Genomic DNA, 22,007 nt, shown 5'->3' on the forward strand with positions numbered 1-22,007 from the left:
AGAATGCTACCACCATTGAGAAAGGGCTGCGCTTTACTACAATTCCATCGATCAATCCTATCCACCTAAAAACTCCCTTTTTCCGGTTTTCCAGCACGGAGTACCATTTTATGTTGTTTTCTGTTATGTTTGTTTAGTTGTATGTTATAAATTATTCTTAGGTTTAAGCACATGTTATGTCAATTCTCATTTCACCTTTTCACTTTATAACATGTAAGCGGCTAGGCCGGATATTTCCGTAGGTTAGCGTTACATACTTAATTAGCCACGCTTGAGCTTTAAGTTATTATTCTTTTTGTACGCACATGTATTTCTTTTCTTTGCTCAATAAATAAATTTGAATCTGAAGAGGTTTCACTGTATATGATTGAAGAATTGTAACATAAAAACCATCAAACTGATTGTATTTAAATGTAGTACATACCTTTAAGTTGTGTGATGGTTCCTGTCTGCCTTTATATCACTTTATATATAATGAAATATTATCTGAATTGGAGAGAGAAAAATTGAGAGGGGGATTTATTTTATTACACTACTTGAAGTTACTGTTCGAAAGAAAATAATGTTTGTTTTGTTATTAATTCATGCGATATATTATTGAATACTTACAATTCACTCAATGGTTACTCACTTGCGGGATGTTTGTTTTCTGGAGTTCAAGACGAATAAATCGGGTGGATTCTGTGACAATTCACTACACTAGAAGTAGTATGTGATATATTAGTAATTGAGGAATTTATTTTCACACTTGTTGACTACTTTGGAAATTGAGTACTTAGATATAGAGACCCGCGTACGCGGCTGCCAAAAGACGGAATAATTCTGGGAATATCAATACTTCTACGAACATTTTTCCATTCGTCGTTCGTTCGTCAAACTACAAGAAATACGTACATATTGCAGACGTAGATATTATGCTAACCCTAAACAAACAAACATTGCCTGTTCCCTACAATACTATACTTATACATGCACGTACATAAATTGATCGTACACATATTTCCGATTTATTTGAATAAAAACGATTTATGTGAATAAAAACGTGATTCGACGTGAGACGTAAATGTGAAAGACACCATCCTCTTCAAGTCCACTCAACTACTGGCCTACGCTGACGATATTGACATTATGAGAAGAACAACCCGAGATGTACAATAAAAATAGGAGACTACAACTTTAAGACTGTTGAAAATTTCTCCTATCTAGGGTCTAAAATCACAACCGATAACCGCTGTGACGATGAAGTCCAGGCACGGTTGTTGTCAGCCAACAGAGCCTATTTCAGCTTACAAAAACTGTTTCGCGCAAACTTGTTTGCACTGATGAAGGGAACAAGTGGTTCTCGAAATATCGGTATTTGCAAGAATAAATACCCACACCAACGAAAAAGAAACAACAAGTTTTTATTACTTCAATTAATTAATCGTTGGAAACACCGCATAATTTCACTCTGATTAAAATGATCTCCCATTCACGTGAGCTCACTTTGTTGTGGTATTGACGAATTGATATGTTATGCTGATGTCATACACGTTTTAGAAAGTACGAAATTCACATAAAATGTAAAAATTTCTCCTTCTATAACTTTGTTAATAATAGTTGGATTTCCTCTAAATTTCCCAAAGTTATGCCTTATGTTATCCCTTATGCCAGTGCAAAATTTTGTGTTTCGAGCATGAACTTAAAGGTTCCCGGGTAAATTTCTAGAATATGGTAATATACTATTATTAACTTTATTTGTACAGATATCGGAACGGGATGTATTTTGAGCCCTAGATTTCATTTAGATACACCACTATGATTTTTTCAAATTTTTCGGTTGGTCTCTTTCTCAGAACCTACCTTCTACACTTTTTGGAGGTCATACTTTGAGCCCTCACTCCCCTATGTTTCACCTGATATCAAATATGGGGCCAGATTCGAAAAGTATTAATTGAGCACTTTCATTCAATATTGCATATGGCCACATTTTGTGAACAAAAATATTGCACCCTCCATTCACATATATGGAGAGCTCCTCCTTGAACGCTTGAAGCCCGAACTGGCGCCATTTACCATATGTAACACAACAGACTACATGCTCCCACCAATTTTCGTGCCAATTGGTCTAGCCGTTTCCGAATAAATCGGGTGTGACAAACAGACAGACAGACATCGATTCTAATAATGTTTTGTTTCATACAAAACATTAAAAATGGGGAAGTTTATTGTTCTACCTGACATATGTGAGGGAGGGTCTGTGTGGTTACGTAATATGAGTAGGCGGATAAGATGCAGATGCGTGTAAGGTTTTTTAGGTAGTTGATATTAAAAGCATGTATTTTTTTCGATGACAAAAACGACATGTTTGAACATGAATAATTCGAAAACTACTACTTGTGCGAACAATTTTCATAAAACATTTCCTTCCTTAGAATTGACCACTTAATCGACTTCTGCGGCTATTTCGAATGTAAAATTTGCCATCCCCGAGAAAGGGTGCTAATCCCTCCCGGCGGAAGCACATATCGGCACTATATAAATTCTGTTTCTTATGCCACCCTCTACTACCACCCCAAATTTTATATCAATCGATCATGACCGAAAGAATTTGACAGTTGCTCCCGATTTTCAGCTTCAATTATTGGACTATAGGCTGGATAGCCTCATGCGACCAGAACATTATCCATCTAAAGAGGTTTCACTCCAGGCAAATTAGTAACAGTGCGATGGAAAAACTCTTGGAATATTCAGCATCTTTTCTTCGATTTGAAGGGCGCCTATAATAACATAGCCAGGGTAAAACTGTACACGGCCATGAGAGAATTCGATATTCCGACAGTTAATAAGACTGTCTAGGCTGCCCGTGACCAAAGTGCGATGCCAGATAAAAGCAGCAGAGTCACTCTCCAGACCATTTAACACCAACAACGGTCTAAGACAAGGGGTTACCCTGTCACGAATCCTTATCAGGCCCTGGAAAAAGGGATCCGCAGTGACGTAAATACAAGAGGAACCATCCTCTTCAAATTCATACAACTACTGGCCTTCACTGACGATATTGACATTATAGAAACCCGCGATATAAAGTCTACCTTCATCTAGATCAACCAAGCGGCGCGATAGAATAATAAAGATAGAATACTACAACTTTGAGACGCTTGATAATTTCTCCTATTTAGGTTCGAAAATTACAACCGGTAACAGCTATGACGATGAAATCCGTGCCAGTTGTTGCAGCCATTTCAGCTGTTTCGCTCGAAACTTCCCACCATAAGCCTAAAGCTCTTACTGTACAAGATAATGATGTAGCCAGTCCTCATGTACACTCGCTAGAAAAAATGTGCGTACACTAAGCAGTTCCTGGTTATTCGTTAGTAAAACACACGAATAAATTAGTTTTTTAAAAACATTTTATTGTTTGCATATTGCTTGTGGTCTTGTTGCTTTGATAAGGCCACTTTTACGAAATTAGAATCCAAGGAAACTGAGATAAAAAAAGGGAAATAAGAAAAGTCACAAATGTTCAGTAGAAAAAGTCTGCGTACAGCCACATAATTATGTAGGTGATTCCCCGAAATATAAATCCTTGCCATTTGGAGTAAATTGATTGTGAGTTATTGGTTTATGGCTGTGTTTGAAGTGTGAAAAATAAGGACCTTGTTTCGTTATTTTGTGTGTATAATTGTTATTATGGAATTGAAGCGAAAAGAGATTTGTGTAAGTGAAAGAAAAGTTATAATAAAATTATGGGAAGAAGGAAAAAGTTTCCGCGAAATAGCCAGGATAGTAGGAAGGCGACATTCATCTGTTCAAAGGGTAGTTAACAACTTTAAATCGACGGGAATAATAACATCGAAGCCACGATCTGGTCGCCCATCGAAGTTGTCGATTAGGGAAAGGCGAAGTATTATAGGTTCGGTGAAAAAGAATCCACGAATAACTGCACCACAAATCGCGAAAGATATTGAACTTAAGTTCAACAAAAAAATTTGTGCTGATACTGCACGGAAAATACTCGAGAGAGCTGGTTACCATGGGCGAGTTGCACGTAAGAAACCATTTATTTCATTAACTAATAGGCGAAAACGAATAAAATTTGCGAATAAGTACGTAAACCAATCAAATGAATTCTGGGAAAATGTGTTTTTCTCAGATGTAAGTAAATACTGCATTTTTGGAATAAAAGGAAGAAAAATAGTATGGAGAAAAGCATGTACAGCATTGAATAAAGAAAATTTGATGCCAACGGTAAAGCATGGTGGTGGCGGAATAATGATTTGGGGGTGTATGGCAAGTGGTGACGTAGGAAATCTGCAATTTATAGAGTCTACCATGGACAAATATGACTACCTAAATATTTTAAAACGTAATTTAAAACAAAGTGCTGAAAATTTACGCCTGGGTGACGAATTTTATTTTATGCATGACAACGACCCTAAGCATACGGCTGAGGTTAATAAGTTGTGGCTATTATATAATGTTCCCAAACAGTTACATACACCCCCACAATCGCCAGATTTAAATCCCATAGAACATCTGTGGGATTTATTAGAACGCAGAATTCGCCAATACGATATAACTTCAAAGGATATGCTGAAAAATGTATTACAAGAAGAATGGAATAAAATAAGTGTTGAAGAAACATCTAAACTTGTATCTTCTATGCCGAAAAGATTAAAAGAGGTCATAAAAAGAAAAGGGTATCCTACAAGCTACTGATTTGCTTTTCATATTTACTCAAATATAATTTTTTTTAAATATTTGTTTACTGTACGCAGACTTTTTCTACTGAATTATTGCGATTCTTTTAATTTTTGGCTTTATAACCTGGTTTTTGTAAGACTTATAACTTAGTGAATTAAATACACTAAAACTACGGAACTATTTTTAATGTTTGGATAATAAATTCGCCACAAAAATTAGCTTAATTTTTTTGTTTTACTAAGGAAAAGTATCATACTACTGAGTGTACGCACACTTTTTCTGCCTAGTGTATTCCTCGGGGATTTGGGTTCTTAGCAAGAAAAATTGGGAACTCTTGGCCGCGCTCGAGAGAAGAATCCAATGAAGATTTTTTGGCTCCCTACATGAGAATGGACGATTCCGTAGCCTATATAACGATGAAATCTATGAGCGATACCACGATCGTCTGGTTGTGGACAAAATCCGGCTCAATAGGTTGCGGTGGGCGGGTCATCATCAACGGTACCACAACCGATATCTGGTCTAGGCCTGCCTTAATAAGGAACTCCAGACATCCCGGCCGAGTTTCACCAATTCGATATCCCTAAAAGTTTTCTGACGACGAAATACTCGCTCGCTAACAAATAATTTCTATTCCATAAATTTATTTAAATTTTTAGTTTCCCGTCAACGCTTTTCGCATTTTAGAATTTCAATTTGTCCAACAGAATGAATTTTTCACTCCAAATCAATCGCTGTTCCGACGTAAAAGCGCCCACAGACGACAAACCAAGTTGGTGACCAAGTTGTCGGTTGCAGTGCGGTTGGACGTCTGTGGAGAAATTCCCCATACAAACTCAGGTTGGGGCAACGGTTGCAGCAACGGTTGCGCGAACATCAAAATCTTTTGATATTTTGTGGGCGTGGCCTCTAGATGTGAATCGGTTACGAATCGGTTCGGTGTGTGCTTGATCATTTGAAAAGCTTTCGAGCGATTTTAATGTGATGCGAACGCTTGAGACGTGTTTTTTGGGTAGGATGGGAAATGGAGATTAGATTGCCACTATGTAAAATTAAAGTGCAAGACTTTTAATTACCCGGTCGCTATAAGTTAATTACCATACTGTCTTAGTTTTCTTCTGTTTTGTTCGCTCATATGCTTTTCGTAAAATGCATTTAGCTTATTTGGAATGTAAAGACATGTTCTGTGGTATCTTATGATGTTCCTTATCCTTGAATATTCAAACAGATGTGCATTTGATACTTCATACATTTCATTATTGGTTTATGACGCTTCGGATGCACTTATTTCTTATCGTTCAATTGAATGGTTCATAATTCTCGTTTGAGCAGGTGTTTAGGGTAGTGAATTAGATTCTATGAGTTGAGCAACAGAAGCCGATTTATACTGGATGTACTTTCTTATAGAAAAGACGGAGTTGTTGTTTCGTACGGCTGATTCCCACCGTTAATTATTTGTATATGTTTACATCAACTCTTAAAGAAAGAAATTACCAAGGAATGATCCCTCTGGTCTACCTTAATCCTTTTATTAGGTTAATTGCAAGTAGGCGACGAATGGCTGTGTAGGTTGAATTCCCGTGAGGCACATGCCTCGTAATTAATAATTATGTTCTGTATTAACGAAAGCTAAATACCGCGTTTTGGTATTGTTCATATAGGAATTTGGTTTTTTTTTTTAAAAATGGGTTTGCGATGTATCTGTACTCTGCAACTTTGCTTACCATTTTCTGAAAACGAGAAATTATAGTGACGCTTGTCCTTTGCTTTATCTTGAAATTAACTTGTTAATTAAGATGCAACAAGTAATCACAGGAAAATCATTTAAGATACAATAATCAGTAATTCGCTCAATATACCGTTAATTTCTTTGTATTTATAAACATGCAATTAAATTAAATTATGCGCACTGAAAAATAAGAAGTTGATCCATCAAATTCTAATTAACCTATTGGTGAAAGATGACGCAAATATACATTTTGATATGTTTATATTTGTACTTAATCTATAGGTAAAATGACCTTCTATAAGCGGAATAGCTACTTCTGTAGATATAATTTAATTGTTTGGAACCATTTATTAATTTTTCAGGAGAAATCTAAATGTATATATTATGACAAGAAAAACAAAGCATTAAATGCAATGTTCAAAGGTGGCACATATATTTCCTCATTTTGCTTTTGTAAATAAGCACATTATTTACCATAGTTTTCTCATTTTTGCTATTTAGCAATCATTTCCCTTGCAAGGGATCGTCGGGTAACCTAATTAGTTTGCCTGCAAAATGGAAAGTAAGATCGACAATGGCAATCATGGTAATTAGGTTGGAGACAAAAATTCAAATGTCTGTGAAAAAGGAGAGGAACCCAATTAGTGAATGTTCACAGGTACCATATAATAATATCCATTTTCAGGTTTAACTCTTTATCATGTTTAATTTGTGTGATGTTTTGTAAAAGATTGTTAGTTGAGTGAGGTGGGAAATGCCGACAATGAAAATAATGATGGCCAATAAAAATTGAAGTCTAATAAATGTTGGGATGGGACGCATATATTTTGTTAGGAAGCTTTTTTAAATATACACGGCGCCTTTGAGAATTATGGCTTGCATTTCAGGAAGGACAGCTTCAATTGAGGAATAGGTAGCTGAACGAAATTTTCCATTGTTTTATTGTGTTACAAGCATTTGCCTTGTGCAGGGTCATTAGTAATATTTATGGCTTAAGTATTTTCCGGCGGGGTGAGCTGGCTAATCCCAAATATGAGGTGTAAAATACTGTAAACTTATCCACATTATCATTGCCTACTATGTAATATTTTCTCTAAAATACTGTAAATTCATATGTACCGGCCTACTAAGTATAGGTAAAAATTGTATAAAATAGGAAATATGAATTAAAAATACATAGTTCGTTGGAACTATCGAACACAAGCCTAACGTGTTTTATTCTGTGGAGTCCAGGCAATTTGCTGCTCCCAAAATTTACACTGCTTGACTAGATCATTGTGGAGTTCAGGCAATTGCTGCTCCCATAGCTGGTTAGTCTGGAGTTTTGGCATTTAGCTGCTCCGACTAACCATAAACCAATTTACAAAGCAAGAAGAGTAAGGGATTGTCAAGTGGACTGGCAACAACCACATAAGGTGGCACATCACAGAGGATTATGATAATAAAATAATAAAAAGTAAGTGTAGTTTAAAAATGAAAGGAAAATTCTTAACCCATGTTCAAAGGTGAAACATATTTTTAACATATACTTGTTGGTAATGATTAAAAAATAGCCCTTTAATGATGGTGACGTCGCCATACCGAATTAGATATAGTTTTCATGGAATTTCCGATCGACAGAGATTACTCCTGTAGCAAGGCGGAAACCGAGGTAAGATAATTTAGTATTGACGAAGCAATTAGGAAATTACCTGACACAGTATAAATAGGAACATTATATTCGTAGATACACCATACATTGAAATTTTTTACTAATAATTTTTTCAGCTAAATTTATAAAATTAATTAAGAAATACCTGATAGTACTTAGATTTGCCATTGTTTGCAGTATATTTTAAATTATAATTGAAAGAAGTTATTTACATTTGTAGTAAGTAGTATGACAGGGATTGTAGATACTGAGGCGTGGAGGGAGTTTTTCTCCGTGCTACAAACCTTGCCGGAGCTTTGGAAGATCAAAGCGGATGTCTTTAAAGACAAACATAAGAAAAAAATTGCGCTTTCAAAACTATTGGAAGTATACAAGTCCATAGACGGCAACGCGAATGAAGACACCGTGAAAAAAAGACTTCAAAATATAAGAAGCTGCTACCGCAGAGAGTGTAAAAAAGTCGAGAGGAGCCGAAAATCTGGAGCTGGCGTCAAGGAGGAGTATGTACCAACATTATGGTACTTTGATCTAGTTAAGTTCTTGAGGGATCAAGAAATTCAGTTGAGTGGTACGTCTACCGTCGACTTGGATGATGGAGATCTTGAGTTACCAACGGTAAGTAACTATTAATCTAAAATTCTATACTTACATTTCAAATTATTCGTTAATTTATGTTACAATTAACGTTATTTAATTATTTCAGGAAACTCATGAGTCGGGGCCCAGCCGCAAAAGGAGAAGAACGAATGATGCGCACCTAGAGTAGAGGAATGTGCTACTTAAAGACGCGCTGGCCCAGTTAGCATCCTCAGAAAAGCCGAAAGATGATGCCAGCACACATTCTGAAAGTTGGGCAGTTTCACTTAGGGAGCTTGCGCCGTTCCAACAAATATATGCCAAAAAAGCGATACAAGACATTTTCACGCTAGGGCAATTGGGAGCCCTACGGTTCACTACAGTAAATGTTGCTGAAGCCTTAGCAATTTCAAGTGAACATAGCGGTGAATAACTTTCCCTCCTTCCTTTCTATTATTTAATCATATAGTTACATATAAATACATACTTATAAAATCAAAAATACTAATTGTTGTTTTCATTTATAAACAAACTTTGCCAAGGCACTGTTCCAACTTCATTAAAATACTTTGCGTATTTGATTCTTGTTTCTTTTGCTATTAAAGTTGCATTTCTCGATGCAGTTGGTTGAAGTTCAGAAAGCTGCTGGCTGTCTTGTCTCCAAGCACCCAATCGAATATCACCATTATTTATGTGTTCAACATCAACACTTCCTCTTAAGTAGACCGAGGGGTTGGTTCTCCTTAAAAAATTGTGGAGATAACAACATGCTAGAACTATTATGGTAGCTTTTTTATTGTTCAAATTCATGCGGTTTATAAGTATGCGGAATCGCGTTGCCACAATTCCAAATGCATTTTCCACAATTCTTCTAGCCCTGTAATTGTATACCCTTTCCTCTATTGATAGATTATTGCGGCTGTACGGTTTCATCAAATTCCTCAATGATGGGAAGACATCTTCCCCCACAAAAACAATTTACAATATTGACATTTACATGCTCACGACGTCAAAGTGTTACATCGGACTATACAAACCAACACAAACACTCAATAAAATTTAGTAAATAAGATGTTGTAATCCACAAATAATGTAACATATCAGTTCCAATAAACTAATGCCGAATTCCAATAAGAATGCATGGCTTATCGGAACTAAAGAACAACAAACAAGGATCGTTTTTGGTAAGATTTACATAATATAACTGCCTACATAATATTGGACTCAGCTCACATTAGATTTGTTACTTTTCCGTTGCAATTTAAACTTACTAGTCAATTAATGGCTTTCAAATTGAACATAAAGACCATCGTTTGGTTAAAACCTGGTTATTCTCAATCATTGCTACTCCCTAAAACCCACCCGAAGGACTACGGACGTATGTAATTTAACGCCAGTCATAAACCAGACCACTCCAGATAAGCAAAATGAAATGACAACGACATATAAAGGTAAATTTGCGACGCGAGAATCAATTTTCTGATTAGGCTTAGATTGTGTATGAGCAGAAGGATGCATTTTAATGAGTCCACGCGATAATGTATTTCAGATAATCCTAATGAGCGTTTCATTTTTCTTATTTAGTCAATAGTTCAAAGGTTGATTTTAAGATAATGTTGTCCACATATAAGGACACGAAAAAGACATGTAACGAGCAGTTTAGTTGTTAGAGTTGAGTTTGGCGATTGGAAATAAAATCATATTAACAAATAAATCGTGCGTTTTCACTTTCAAGAGAACATATCTCGCCACACTAAAAGAGAGCGCGCAACATAGCGAAGCTCACGACGCAACGATGTGCACTGTTCGACATTTCGCATCGTAATGACCATTACGGTGCGACGATGTGCACTCGTCGAGATCTCGCAACGAAATGAAATTGCCGGTCGGTTGCTGCGTCTGTGGCAAACGAACCGCAAACTTGGTCACCAACTTGGTTTGCCGTGTGTGGACGCTCTTAGACACTCTTCTGGCTCGCATCACTTTCTTTCACTGAAATGCCACTATTCAAAGCACAAGCCATTACCCGTCGCCGTCAAACGGGTCTCCCATCGGATAGCGACCCAACCAGATCTCGGCTTACGCATGCACAATGTCTCGCTTTAGCCAGAAATAACCACTAGAAATCCAATTATTAATATGCAGCAAACTTGTAGTTCAAGCTTAAAAGGTAAAGCCGCACATCACTTTGAGCGTCTTTATTCGGAATACCGGACAGAACTAGACATTATGCTTCATTGAATGGTGATGTTAAAATACCAGAAAATTTTTCGTCTAGTGAAAACTCTTCCTTTTCACTAACTTCAGACATGTTAGCCACTACATGACACTTTGAAGAGCTTAATTAAATTGCAAATTACTTTAAATCCACTGAAGGCAGAAATACACTCATTACATAGAGACGGGAAATAATCTTCTTTTTATTTTCGTAAATTGACATTTTTCAACTTATCAATATTCATCTTTTTCAATTCAAAAATTAATTAATCATGGCCTGCTCTGCCACGGAGAACACCGATGGTGGCTACTGTCAATCGAATTAACAACATTCGAAATAAATTTCGAATGTTGTTAACTCCGCTGCGCCACAAGCTAATTTGAAAGCAAGAGGTTAACGATCGTTTCGTAACGTTAAAAAATTGCTATATTAAAATTTGTAATACAGTAGAATTTGTGTGGCTAATGGACAATGGAAATATTGGGATTACCAAATATCGGGAGTGCAAAATATAGAAAATTAATTCTGGTGTGTACTGGAGAAGCGACTAAAACGTGAGGAAAGGAAGAAATACTGTATATCAGCAAATTAATTCTCACATCTCACATTTTGCAAAGCCACGAGGATAGTATAAAGTGCGTTATTTCAACCATCCTTCTTTATATGGACTTGGAACCAGTACGCTATGTAAATAATATAACTTGGACAAGTTCCTCTATGAAGAAGATGAGCAACATATTTGCTTTTTACCCACCGTTATTATTAGCCTAAATAATCAATCGGAACCGCTTCAGATTCTGTGCAACCGACAAAAAAGCTCAAACGCAATGCGCTCCACGTACCTAATTTTCACCATAGATTCCACACCTATTCAGCATTCAGCGCCACCGTTCTACGAAATGACGTTTCGCAATTGTTCTTTCACGTTCCATAGAGCGAGCAAAACATCTGTGTGGACTGTAAATAGCTGTGAGTCAATTTTCTCCGTTGGTCCGTTTGCCGAGGAACACGTAGTCTTGTTGCGAAGTTGTGCAGCGCTATAAAAGTAGTTGCGTCTCAGAACCGTTTTTGTTTCAGTTTACCGTGAGTGTTGTCCGCAGGCCGTTAGTCCGTGAATTTTCGTGAATCCCATTGGAATTGGAAGTTAAAAGATGAGTCTCGTCTGGACTTTGATCGCGACCTTCCTCTATGCCGAAATCGGCGTAGTTTTGTTGCTCGTTTTGCCGGTGGCCAGCCCATCGCGATGGCAACAATTCTTCAGATCGCGGTTTCTAGCAATGTTAGGTCGGCAGGCGCATGCATATTTCTTCCTTTTGCTCGGCGTCTTGGTTCTATTTCTGTTGGAGGCAATCCGCGAGATGCGTAAATACTCGCAGACGGATCCCGGCGCCGAGACGCACCTAAATGTGGAGATGCAGCACAGCATGCGGCTGTTCCGAGCCCAACGCAACTTCTACATTTCTGGGTTTGCCATCTTTCTGTCGTTAGTGATCCGCCGGTTGGTGACCTTGATTTCCACGCAAGCGACCCTCCTCGCCCAGGCAGTGGCCTCCATGAAGCAAGCCCAGAGTGCCACCACCGCTGCTCGCAGTCTCTTCGAACAGAAAGGAAAGTCGAGTGGCGCGGAAGAGGTCAAGTCAGAGGCAGCAGAAGAGGTAATTCGCATTTTTGATTGTTCTAGAATTGTGAATGGACGTTGACGATCGCTGGCGAAAGTGCGACATTGAGTTGCGATACCACCGGCAGAATTCGGAGTTTCGCGTTTTACCCTTTCTTGAAATCTGCTCGTCACTTTTCCAGAAATTACAGTATTTCTCTAAAGTTAATAGAATTTCACGGTCGCCTTGTTTTGGCGATGATTCACTTCTCGTGAGGTCAGCGAATGATAACCGTGTTATCAAACATTTTTCTGAGTTGCCACACTGGAATGATGCTGGGTCACCTTTTGCTGTAACTACATGTTCAGTTCTATGTAGGGTCAAGAAAGCTTGATGATTTTCGAATTTTGATTCCACTCGAAATTTGCTGTTTGCTACAGCACAGTACAGCTCACAGCCTAAAATAAGAATTGATTTATCAAAGCCTCTTGAGCAGCTGAACAATCAGATTGAACAACAATTAGCTAACTGGCGCGAAGTTAGTCCTCTCATCGAATTTTCCAATCCAAAATTGTACGAATGTATGTGCTGTCCATATTCCTCCCCGGAAACCTAGAGGTTTCCAATAAGATCGCCTCATGTCAAAATTGATTATATTATGTAATGTGGACAAGTGCATTCGATGTTAATGACATCATCATTCAAATATTTACAGTCCTCTCCGGAGGCGGTTCAACATACCTTCTCTGCAGATGATTGAATTGGGTCCATATTTTTCCTCACAGACCTACCCTAATGGGTCAGTTGTGAATCCATACAAAAATGACTGAAGGGCTGACATGTTTAGTATAAAAAGACGACGAATGGCGAGCATTTAAATAACACAATTACATCTGCATTAAACTCAGTCTATTATCAGTGCATTGAAATTGGCAGATTTTATTAAAAAATTTAAATAGTCTTCGTTTTATCAGTCATTGCCGCAAATGATTCATTTGCCATCAAGGGTAGGTCATGAATGAAGAGTGAAATATGAAAGAGGGGACCCAGATAAATTAAAGGAAGCTGATGGGGAAATTCACCAGACTATGAGCATTTCATTAAGCATGAATAAGAAATTTAACACTTTCTTTGATTTGTTCGCTATCACAACTGTTTGGGACAAAAAAGTCAGTTTTGGGCTTCTAATGTGCTACAATTGCTACTTGAGAATTCAGTCCTTTGGAAGTAAACTGTGATTCCTCTCCAACTTTGATGTTTTTCGAACGTTCACTACTCGTCCCAATAACCATTTCGGTAACAGTTCCACTTTAGAATTTCGTGCTCTCCATTTTAGCCTAATAGTTGCATTCTGCAGTTTATCTATATTGGCGTGTCTAGGCTTAAAATCATTAGTAACTTTCCCCATTTTTTAAGGTTTTGTGTAAAACAAAACCTTATTAAAATCGATGCAATGTGTCTGTCTGTCTGTCACACACATTTTTCTCCAAAACGGCTAAACCGATCCGAACGAAATTTGATGGACAGATGGGAACTGTGAAATCCCACCCGTGGCATAAATTTAGGTGGAGTTTAAAGGGGGGATTCAAATTTTTTTTCCACCGGATGTAGTCGTGTGAAAGGTCTTGATTTGTACTTTCCGAAATTGACATTAGTTTTGGCATGAATTGCAAAGTGCGTGAGTAAGAACTCAAAATGTACGCACTTAAAGTGAGACAGGACTCATTTTCGGAAACTAAACCAAAAAATCCGAAAAAATTCAGGGTGCTGCGCTTAGATGAAATCTAGGCCTCAAAATATGTCCCAATCCGATATCTGCTCAAATAAACTTACTAAAAGTATATTATCAATTTTTAGAAATTGACTAAAAAACTCCTCTTAAGTTCATCCTAGGTATACTAAATTTCGCACCGACATAAAGGACAGTCTCGTGCATTCACATGCCAAGTTTCATGAAAATCCAACTATTAGTGGGAAAGTTATAGCAGTTCAAACTTATCAATTTCGTGTTAATTAACAGCATTCTAAGCCATACAAATAAGATGCTCACGTCATAATTAACGAGAATAATTGACATTCGAGTGAAAATTCCATTCAAGAAGAATCTATTCTCCCTAGCCATTTTTAAGGTTTTGTGTAAACACAAAACCTTATTAAAATCGGTTTACCGTCTGTCTGTCCGTCACACGCATTTTTCCCGGAGACGGTTATAGCGATTGACACCAAATTTGGTAGAAAGGTGGGAACTGTGAACGCTCACGCATACACTGAATTACATCCTTTTACGTTGAATTTAAGGGGGGGGGGGTCCCCATACATGCAAAAGGGGGGTGTACAATTTTTTTCATCAAATATAGTCATGTGGGGTATCAAATTAAAGGTCTCGTACTTTTCAAATCCGATCTTAGTTTTGACATTCGTTGGAAGGGTGGGGAGCGCGGGGGGTTGAAAGTGATCACTTCTTTAAGGGGGCCATTCTCAGAAACTACCAAACCGAAAAATCTGAAAAAAATCAGGAGGCTGCCACTATATGGTGCCTGGGCTCCGAAATACCTTCCATGCCGATATCTGTTTAAATAAAGTTAATAATAGTATATTACTGCAATTTTTTGTAATTGGTTAGAAACCCCCCTTAAGTTCATCCTAGTACCATTAAATTTTGCAGGCTATAATATAGAGCATGATCTTACCAAGTTTGGTGGAAATCGCACTATTACTAACAAAGTTATAATACCTCAAATTTGTTGCTTCTTTGAAAATTGAAGACTATGAATGTCAATATCACTCGAAAGTGGATACTCTCACATAATATATGGATATATTACGTGCTACGTACTAAGAAATACACAAAACCTTTCGTACCTGAAGCGTCCGGTTTCCCGACTTGCTATTGCTAATAATATTAAGCTCAGAGTGCGAAGCGTATGAGGTTGACTATTTCGATACAGTGCTTTCCATCAAATGATTTATTTAAATTACTTTCTAAAAAATAGAGGGCAATAGAATTTTTAACTATGTGACACGGAACTGTCTGGCTCATCGCTCCTCACATCTTCTTTTTCTTCAGCCTTCAGTTGTGATCGGTTTCGTAATTTTATTTTATCAAATGCCTGATCAGGATGTAATCGCGAGACCTTCAAATCCCCATCCAGTGTATCATGCGACCATTGTTTTGGGAGGCTTTTTGGTTGCTTACTATTGACTTCGATGTTCTGACCAATACTGGTTGTTGAATTCTCGTTAGCGTGAATTACGTGACCACACCATTGAAAACGCATCTCTCGCAGTTTTTCCACGATCGGTGCAAACCCATATCGATCGCGGATATTCTCATTTCAGACGTCATCAAAACGTGTCACGCCACCAGTGCAATGCAACATCTTCGTCCCCATTACCGCAAGATGCCGTTCCTTGTCCTTTATAGTCGCCAACACTCAGAGCTATAGAGAGCGGCAGACGGACGATATTGCAGTAAATTTTAAATTTGGGATGTGCGCTGATACGTCGATCACAAACTGCTTTTTACGTCGATGTTTTGCTTGCGATACCTTTGATTCGATATTAGGACCTGATTTTTCCTTTAGCACAAAAGCTTAAAAAATGTTTGTCAAATGGAACATCAAAGATAATCTGGTTGAAGCTGTCGTTACAGATGGAGGGAATAATATGATAAAGTCAGTGGAACTAGCTTTCCGAAAGAAAACTCACTATTATTGCTTTGTTTCTTCTAGCTTAAAAATCAGTTGAATGACTCGCTGAGCGAAGACGTTTATTGGACCAAATTAAGAGCACAGACAGCTGATTTAGAATCAACATAATCGAAGTGATGGGCTAAGGAAGAGTATTGTCCATAAGACAAATTTAATTCAGGCTGTTTCCACAAGAGTTCCACTTATTATATGGCCAAGCGGTTTTGAATGTTTTGGGAAATCGTAAACAGCATTACAACTTTTAATGCGTCAGCTGCGCGAATAATAATACCGGCTTCCTTTAGGACTTTGGATTACATTTTAAGCCAATCGGCGTTACTAATAAGGAAGCATGTGGTGAGAAATTCTCTCATTTTCCTAGTGGAAATCTCGAACCGGGGAATTAGATGTAAAGAGTTCGATAGCACTCGAATTTTCTACTCATCATCATCAACCGCGCGCAACCGGTTTAGGCCTGCCTTAATAAGGAACTCCAGACATTCCGGTTTTGCGCCGAGGTCTACCAATTCGATATCCCTAATAGCTGTCTGGTGTCCCTACGCCATCGCTCCATCTTAGGCAGGGTCTGCCTCGTCTTCTTTTTCTACCATAGAAATTGCCCTTATAGACTTTCCGGGCTGGATCATCTTCATCCATACGGATTAAGTGACCCGGCCACCGTAACCTATTGAGTCGGTCTCCGAGCAATACATGAGGACTGGCAAAATCATTGTCTTGTACAGTAAGAGCTTTGACCCTATGGTGAGACGTTTCGAGCGGAACAGTCTTTGTAAGCTGAAATAGGCTCTGTTGGCTGACAACAACCGTGCGCGGATTTCATCATCGTAGTTGTTATCGGTTGTGATTTTCGACCCTAGATAGGAGAAATTGTCAACGGTCTCAAAGTTGTATTCTCCTATCCTTATTCTTCTTCGTGTTTGTGTTTGACCAGTGCGGTTTGATGTTGTTGGTTGGTTGGTTTTCGGTACTGACGTTGCCACCATATATTTTGTCTTGCCTTCATTGATGTGCAGCCCAAGATCTCGCGCCGCCTGCTCGATCTGGATGAAGGCAGTTTGTACGTCTCGGGTGGTTCTTCCCATGATGTCGATATCGTCAGCATAGGCCAGTAGTTGGGTGGACTTGAAGAGGATCGTACCTTTTGCATTTACCTCAGCATCACGGATCACTTTCTCGAAGACCAGGTTAAAGAGGACGCGTGATAAGGCATCCCCTTGTCGTAGACCGTTGTTGATGTCGGATGGTCTTGAGAGTGATCCTGCTGCTTTTATCTGGCCTCGCACATTGGTCAGGGTCAGACTAGTCAGTCTTATTAATTTCGTCGGGATACCGAATTCTCTCATGGCCGTGTACAGTTTTACCCTGGCTATGCTATCATAGGCGGCTTTAAAGTCGATGAACAGATGGTGTAACTGTTGTCCATATTCCAACAGTTTTTCCATCGCCTGCCGCAGAGAGAAAATCTGATCTGTTGCTGATTTGCCTGGAGTGAAGCCTCTTTGGTATGGGCCAATGATGTTCTGGGCGTATGGGGCTATCCGGCCTAGCAAGGTAGTGGAGAATATCTTATAGATGGTACTCAGCAACGTGATACCTCTATAATTGCTGCACTGTGTGATATCTCCCTTTTTATGTATGAGACAGATTATGCCTCGTTGCCAATCGTCAGGCATTGATTCGCTGTCCCATACCTTGAGCACAAGTTGATGAACCACTTGGTGTAACTGGTCGCCTCCATATTTAACCAATTCGGCTGTAATTCCATCGGCTCCCGGCGACTTATAATTTTTTAGCCGATGAATTGCACGGACTGTTTCTCCTAAACTTGGTGGTGGCAGTATTTGTCCGTCGTCTTCAGTTGGCGGGACCTCCAACTCGCCGATGTTCTGGTTGTTCAGTAGCTCATCAAAGTACTCAACCCATCGCTCTAATATGCCCATTCTGTCGGAAATCAGATTTCCCTCTTTGTCTCGACAGGATGAGCATCGAGGTGTATAAGGCTTCATCCTGCTGACTTGTTGGTAAAACTTCCGCGCCTGGTGCGGTTGCTCCCTGTACTTTTCTAGTTCACAGACTTGTTGGTTCCCCCAGGCTTCCTTTTTCCGTCTGTGAAGTCGCTTCTCCGCTCGACGGAGTTCGTGATAAGTCTCTGCGCGTGCCCGCGTTCTTTGAGAATGCAACATTACTCGGTATGCAGCATTCTTCCGTTCCGTTGCTAGCTTACATTCATCGTCAAACCAGCCGTTCCGACTCCTTTTGCGGCTGGGGCCAAGTATATTTGTGGCCGTATCCATGATAACGTTCTTCAGGTGGTTGTGAAGATCATTAGTTGATGTTCAGTAAGGCTGTTTTTTCGTTCATTAAAAAAGCCTATAGTGTAGGCATTCCTCCTGTGGAAATTGGTTTCATATGGCGGCGTACAGTCTCATCGCGCAGATGTGATAAAGCAATCAGCCTTCCAGCATCAAATGTGAAAGTTTACATATAGAGCCTTCTATACCATGCTTCCTGTTGGCTGACACTACTGTTTGAAAGGTCTTACCGAGGGTGCCTGCTTTATCCGTTACTGCTATAACAGCCGTATCTTTGGGGATTGTTGCGTCCATGTTCGATATCAATTGATGTAGTTCCGTCTAACAAGATTTTCCCTGTTGATAAAAATGCTGATCTCGATGCAAAGGGGGAAAGTATAAGTTTTCACAAAGGAAGAGGTAAGACTCATTTACCTATAAGCTTTAACCTGGGTTTGATTTCGTCATGACTTTCCTAGGTAAGCCACCATAGGCTGCCGCCAAATTGTTGTTATATAGCGAAAAGTAACACTCAGGACCTGAAGCTGAGAATAGAGCATGGTGCGTCTGAACCAAGTAATTTTTACGGTTCAAATGAATATACACCCAGCACTGAACAAGGGAATAAGTAGTTCTCGAAATATCGATATATGTCGGACGAAAAATTCACCACTAGCGATGGAGGCGGTGTTGCATTTTAATTACGGTTCGAATGAATCTTGGAATTGGATTTGTTGGGAGGTTTTCTAGGGTCTCTTCTTCAGTTTTTGTGGGTAGAGTCCCGTGAGAGTGTTTTAGTGTTGTAGTCATTTGAGGTATCAAATGAATGGTCTCGGAGGATCTTAAGGGGACTTTTGCAGTCAATTACTAAAAACTATAGCAATATAATATTATTAACTTTATTTGAACAGATATGCAGGGTATTTCGGAGCCTAGGCACTATACAGCGGCAGCCTCTTTTTTCGATTTTTCGGTTGGGTAGTTTCTGAGAATGGTTTCCGTGAAAAAAATTATCAGTTTTGACCCCTGCATTGCCCACCCTTCCAATAAAAGTCAAAATTAAGTCCTTTTTGTCCTGTTTCCGCTTTTCTCTCTAGCGTTCCGAAACCAGTTTTTTGATTTGCCTTATGCAACGCTTTTCGCAAGTATTTGAAGTCCTCTATGTTTTTCGGACAAAGCAGCATGAAAAACGTTACCGATAACAAAGGACTTCGTTTTGAATTTAAAATTCCTCGAAAAATTTGATGGATTTAGCACGTAGTATTTTATACCGTTATATGTCGCTCTAATAATAGCTTATATTTTTTCCAAACGGTTCCTCCTCCATAGAGCAGTCAATGTTTTCGCTATCGAAAGTTTGTACTGGACTCTGTACATTGCTCCAGAATATCTGGAAGAACGTTAATGTGGTCGGTATAAGATCCAGGAAGGAATAGCTCTCCGCCGATTAAGCTTTCCAGGCTTTTTTGCGACTGCAGGAAGCACACAAATACCCCTTCAATTGCTTCAAGACGTTCTTAACGATCATCATCATTTCGTTCACTAGAAAAGATCTCGGATTGCGAGGTCGAAATGAAGTTGAGCTCAAGGAGAGTGCTCAGAAAGCAAAGATGATAAAGTGGAGGTATGACAACTCACAGATAACTGATTTGATAATAACCTCTTCCTATTAAAAGTTTAGTATCGCAAGATGGAGAGAGAAATTTGACACAGTCTCGTCGTAGCATTGTACACAATGGCGCGTGTCCTGTTCATTGAACCTAGATTGATGCACGGACTACTAAAAATTACCCAAACAAGTCCCTAACATTTTATACTAAGGTACTAACAAATGATTAATGTGGCCACAAGACTTTTCGATTGTTAAAGCCTAAGTCTAAAGGAAAAGCGGCTCATCGGAACCTGTTCTCACTTTATCAAGGCCCTTCTAGCTTTCTCCTATTGCATATACCCTCAACAATCTTCTATCCAAATTTTCCCATTTGTTTTTATATCCTTTCCTGAACATCTTCGCGATTTTTCCTGTACTATTAATCTCGATTCGACCCTATCCATTGAATGACATCATAAGAACGCCTTTGCTTAGTTAGTCCAAAAGTTTTGGAATACCATGACAGAAATCTGTTAAATTCCACAGATTTTCGTCACAACGTAGATTGAAGTTTCACACTTTGTATTTTGGGCATGTGATCTGCAAGTGGGGAATGGGTGCACCAAAACATCTCCACTGGGGCTCAATATTCAGCAATTTTGATCTTAATATGGATTTAAACATTAAAGCCTTTTCAGCCCTAAACCAAAAATTAAATCTTTGAAAATAACGTCCATTATAGGAAACTGAACCTCTTTTTCTTTCTATTTTAGATCAAAGAACTCAAGGATAAAGTTGTCGAGCTCACATCTGAATTAAACAAAGAAAAGAAGGACAAGGAAGCTATCAAGTCACAAGCTGAAAGCCTTAACCGTGAATATGATCGTTTGACAGAGGAATACAGCAAACTACAGAAGAAAGTCACAATATCTGCTGGAGGAGATAAGGAAGATTAAGCTTTCAAAGGACTGAAATACACGTGGCTACTGAGCGGCCATCACCTAGATATTAAGTTTTTTGTTTCACCAAGCGCATTTCATCTATTTAGGTAGAGGTTTTTTGTATACTCGGCCAAAGGTCACGCTCGTTTTCACTACTCTTCGGCAATTGTCATATAAAATATCGCGTTGTTGTACTTTCTAGACTTAACAAATAATTTCCTTTTTTAAATTAAAGTATTTAAAAATAAATTGGATTTAATCTTAAACAATTTCCGTGTTTATTTGTTGAATTCCACCTATATTCTTATCACAAATTATTTTCTGTATTATGTAATGCTTATTTCGAGTGTTTAAGCATAAGATTGATGGTCCGACTCTATTTGGCTTGGTTATGATAACTGGGAAGTCATTTGAAGCTGAAAGAAACATTGAAATTATGATGCCCATTGCGTACTTCTTAACGAAATATGCAGAGATCGTGATCGTGATTCATCTCCACGATACAACTCAAGGTATCCCAAGGTCACTGTTATCGGTTGGAGCTGATTTCGATTGAGTATACGTAATTTTTTTTTCTTGGACGACAGCTTTGATTATTTGTATTTTGATAACATTAGCCGTCAACTCCGTTTGTTTGCTGTTTTTATAACATAAATTTCATTCGGGAAAACGCGTCTTTTACTGTTTGTAAATTGCTTACAATGCTTTCAAAAAGCAAATAGAATGGAACTTTATTAGTTCTTTGCCTATTGGTTTAGGATTACTTTACTAAATAAATGGAAAATTATAAAATTACTTTTTTAAGCTGGATTTTGGCGAAAAATTGTAGATGCTAGTGAACAGAGTTGATTTTTTTCTTCACAATATGGACAAAAAGCATTAAACAAGATGTATCGTAGAGAATCGAAAATTCCGCAAGTTGGTTAAATGCAAGGCAGAATTAGAGCGCAATTAGTAGTATTTTTAAAATTGTGATTTTTGGGAATTTAAAAAGGAAATGAAAACGAATGCAAGTT

General features: G+C 38.4%; 1 protein-coding gene and 1 long non-coding RNA gene across 2 annotated transcripts; one reads left to right on the top strand and one right to left on the bottom strand.

Moving 5' to 3' along the window:
- Positions 1–439: 439 nt before the first annotated feature.
- LOC119648716 lies at positions 440–11,762 on the bottom strand. The gene is made up of 3 exons (XR_005249054.1): positions 11,003–11,762; positions 632–699; positions 440–486 (listed from the first exon to the last, which is right to left on the bottom strand). It is a non-coding gene; the product is annotated as an uncharacterized LOC119648716 (long non-coding RNA).
- An 80-nt stretch (positions 11,763–11,842) lies between these two features.
- Positions 11,843–21,260, top strand: LOC119648715 (B-cell receptor-associated protein 31). The gene is made up of 2 exons (XM_038050523.1): positions 11,843–12,515; positions 20,824–21,260. Exons 1-2 carry the CDS (start codon positions 12,012–12,014, stop codon positions 21,004–21,006), a joined length of 687 nt encoding a protein of 228 aa, XP_037906451.1. The 5' UTR covers positions 11,843–12,011; the 3' UTR covers positions 21,007–21,260.
- The last annotated feature ends 747 nt before the right edge of the window (positions 21,261–22,007 follow it).

This window comes from Hermetia illucens, chromosome 2 (assembly GCF_905115235.1).
Source record: "Hermetia illucens chromosome 2, iHerIll2.2.curated.20191125, whole genome shotgun sequence".
Lineage (NCBI taxonomy): Eukaryota > Metazoa > Arthropoda > Insecta > Diptera > Stratiomyidae > Hermetia > Hermetia illucens.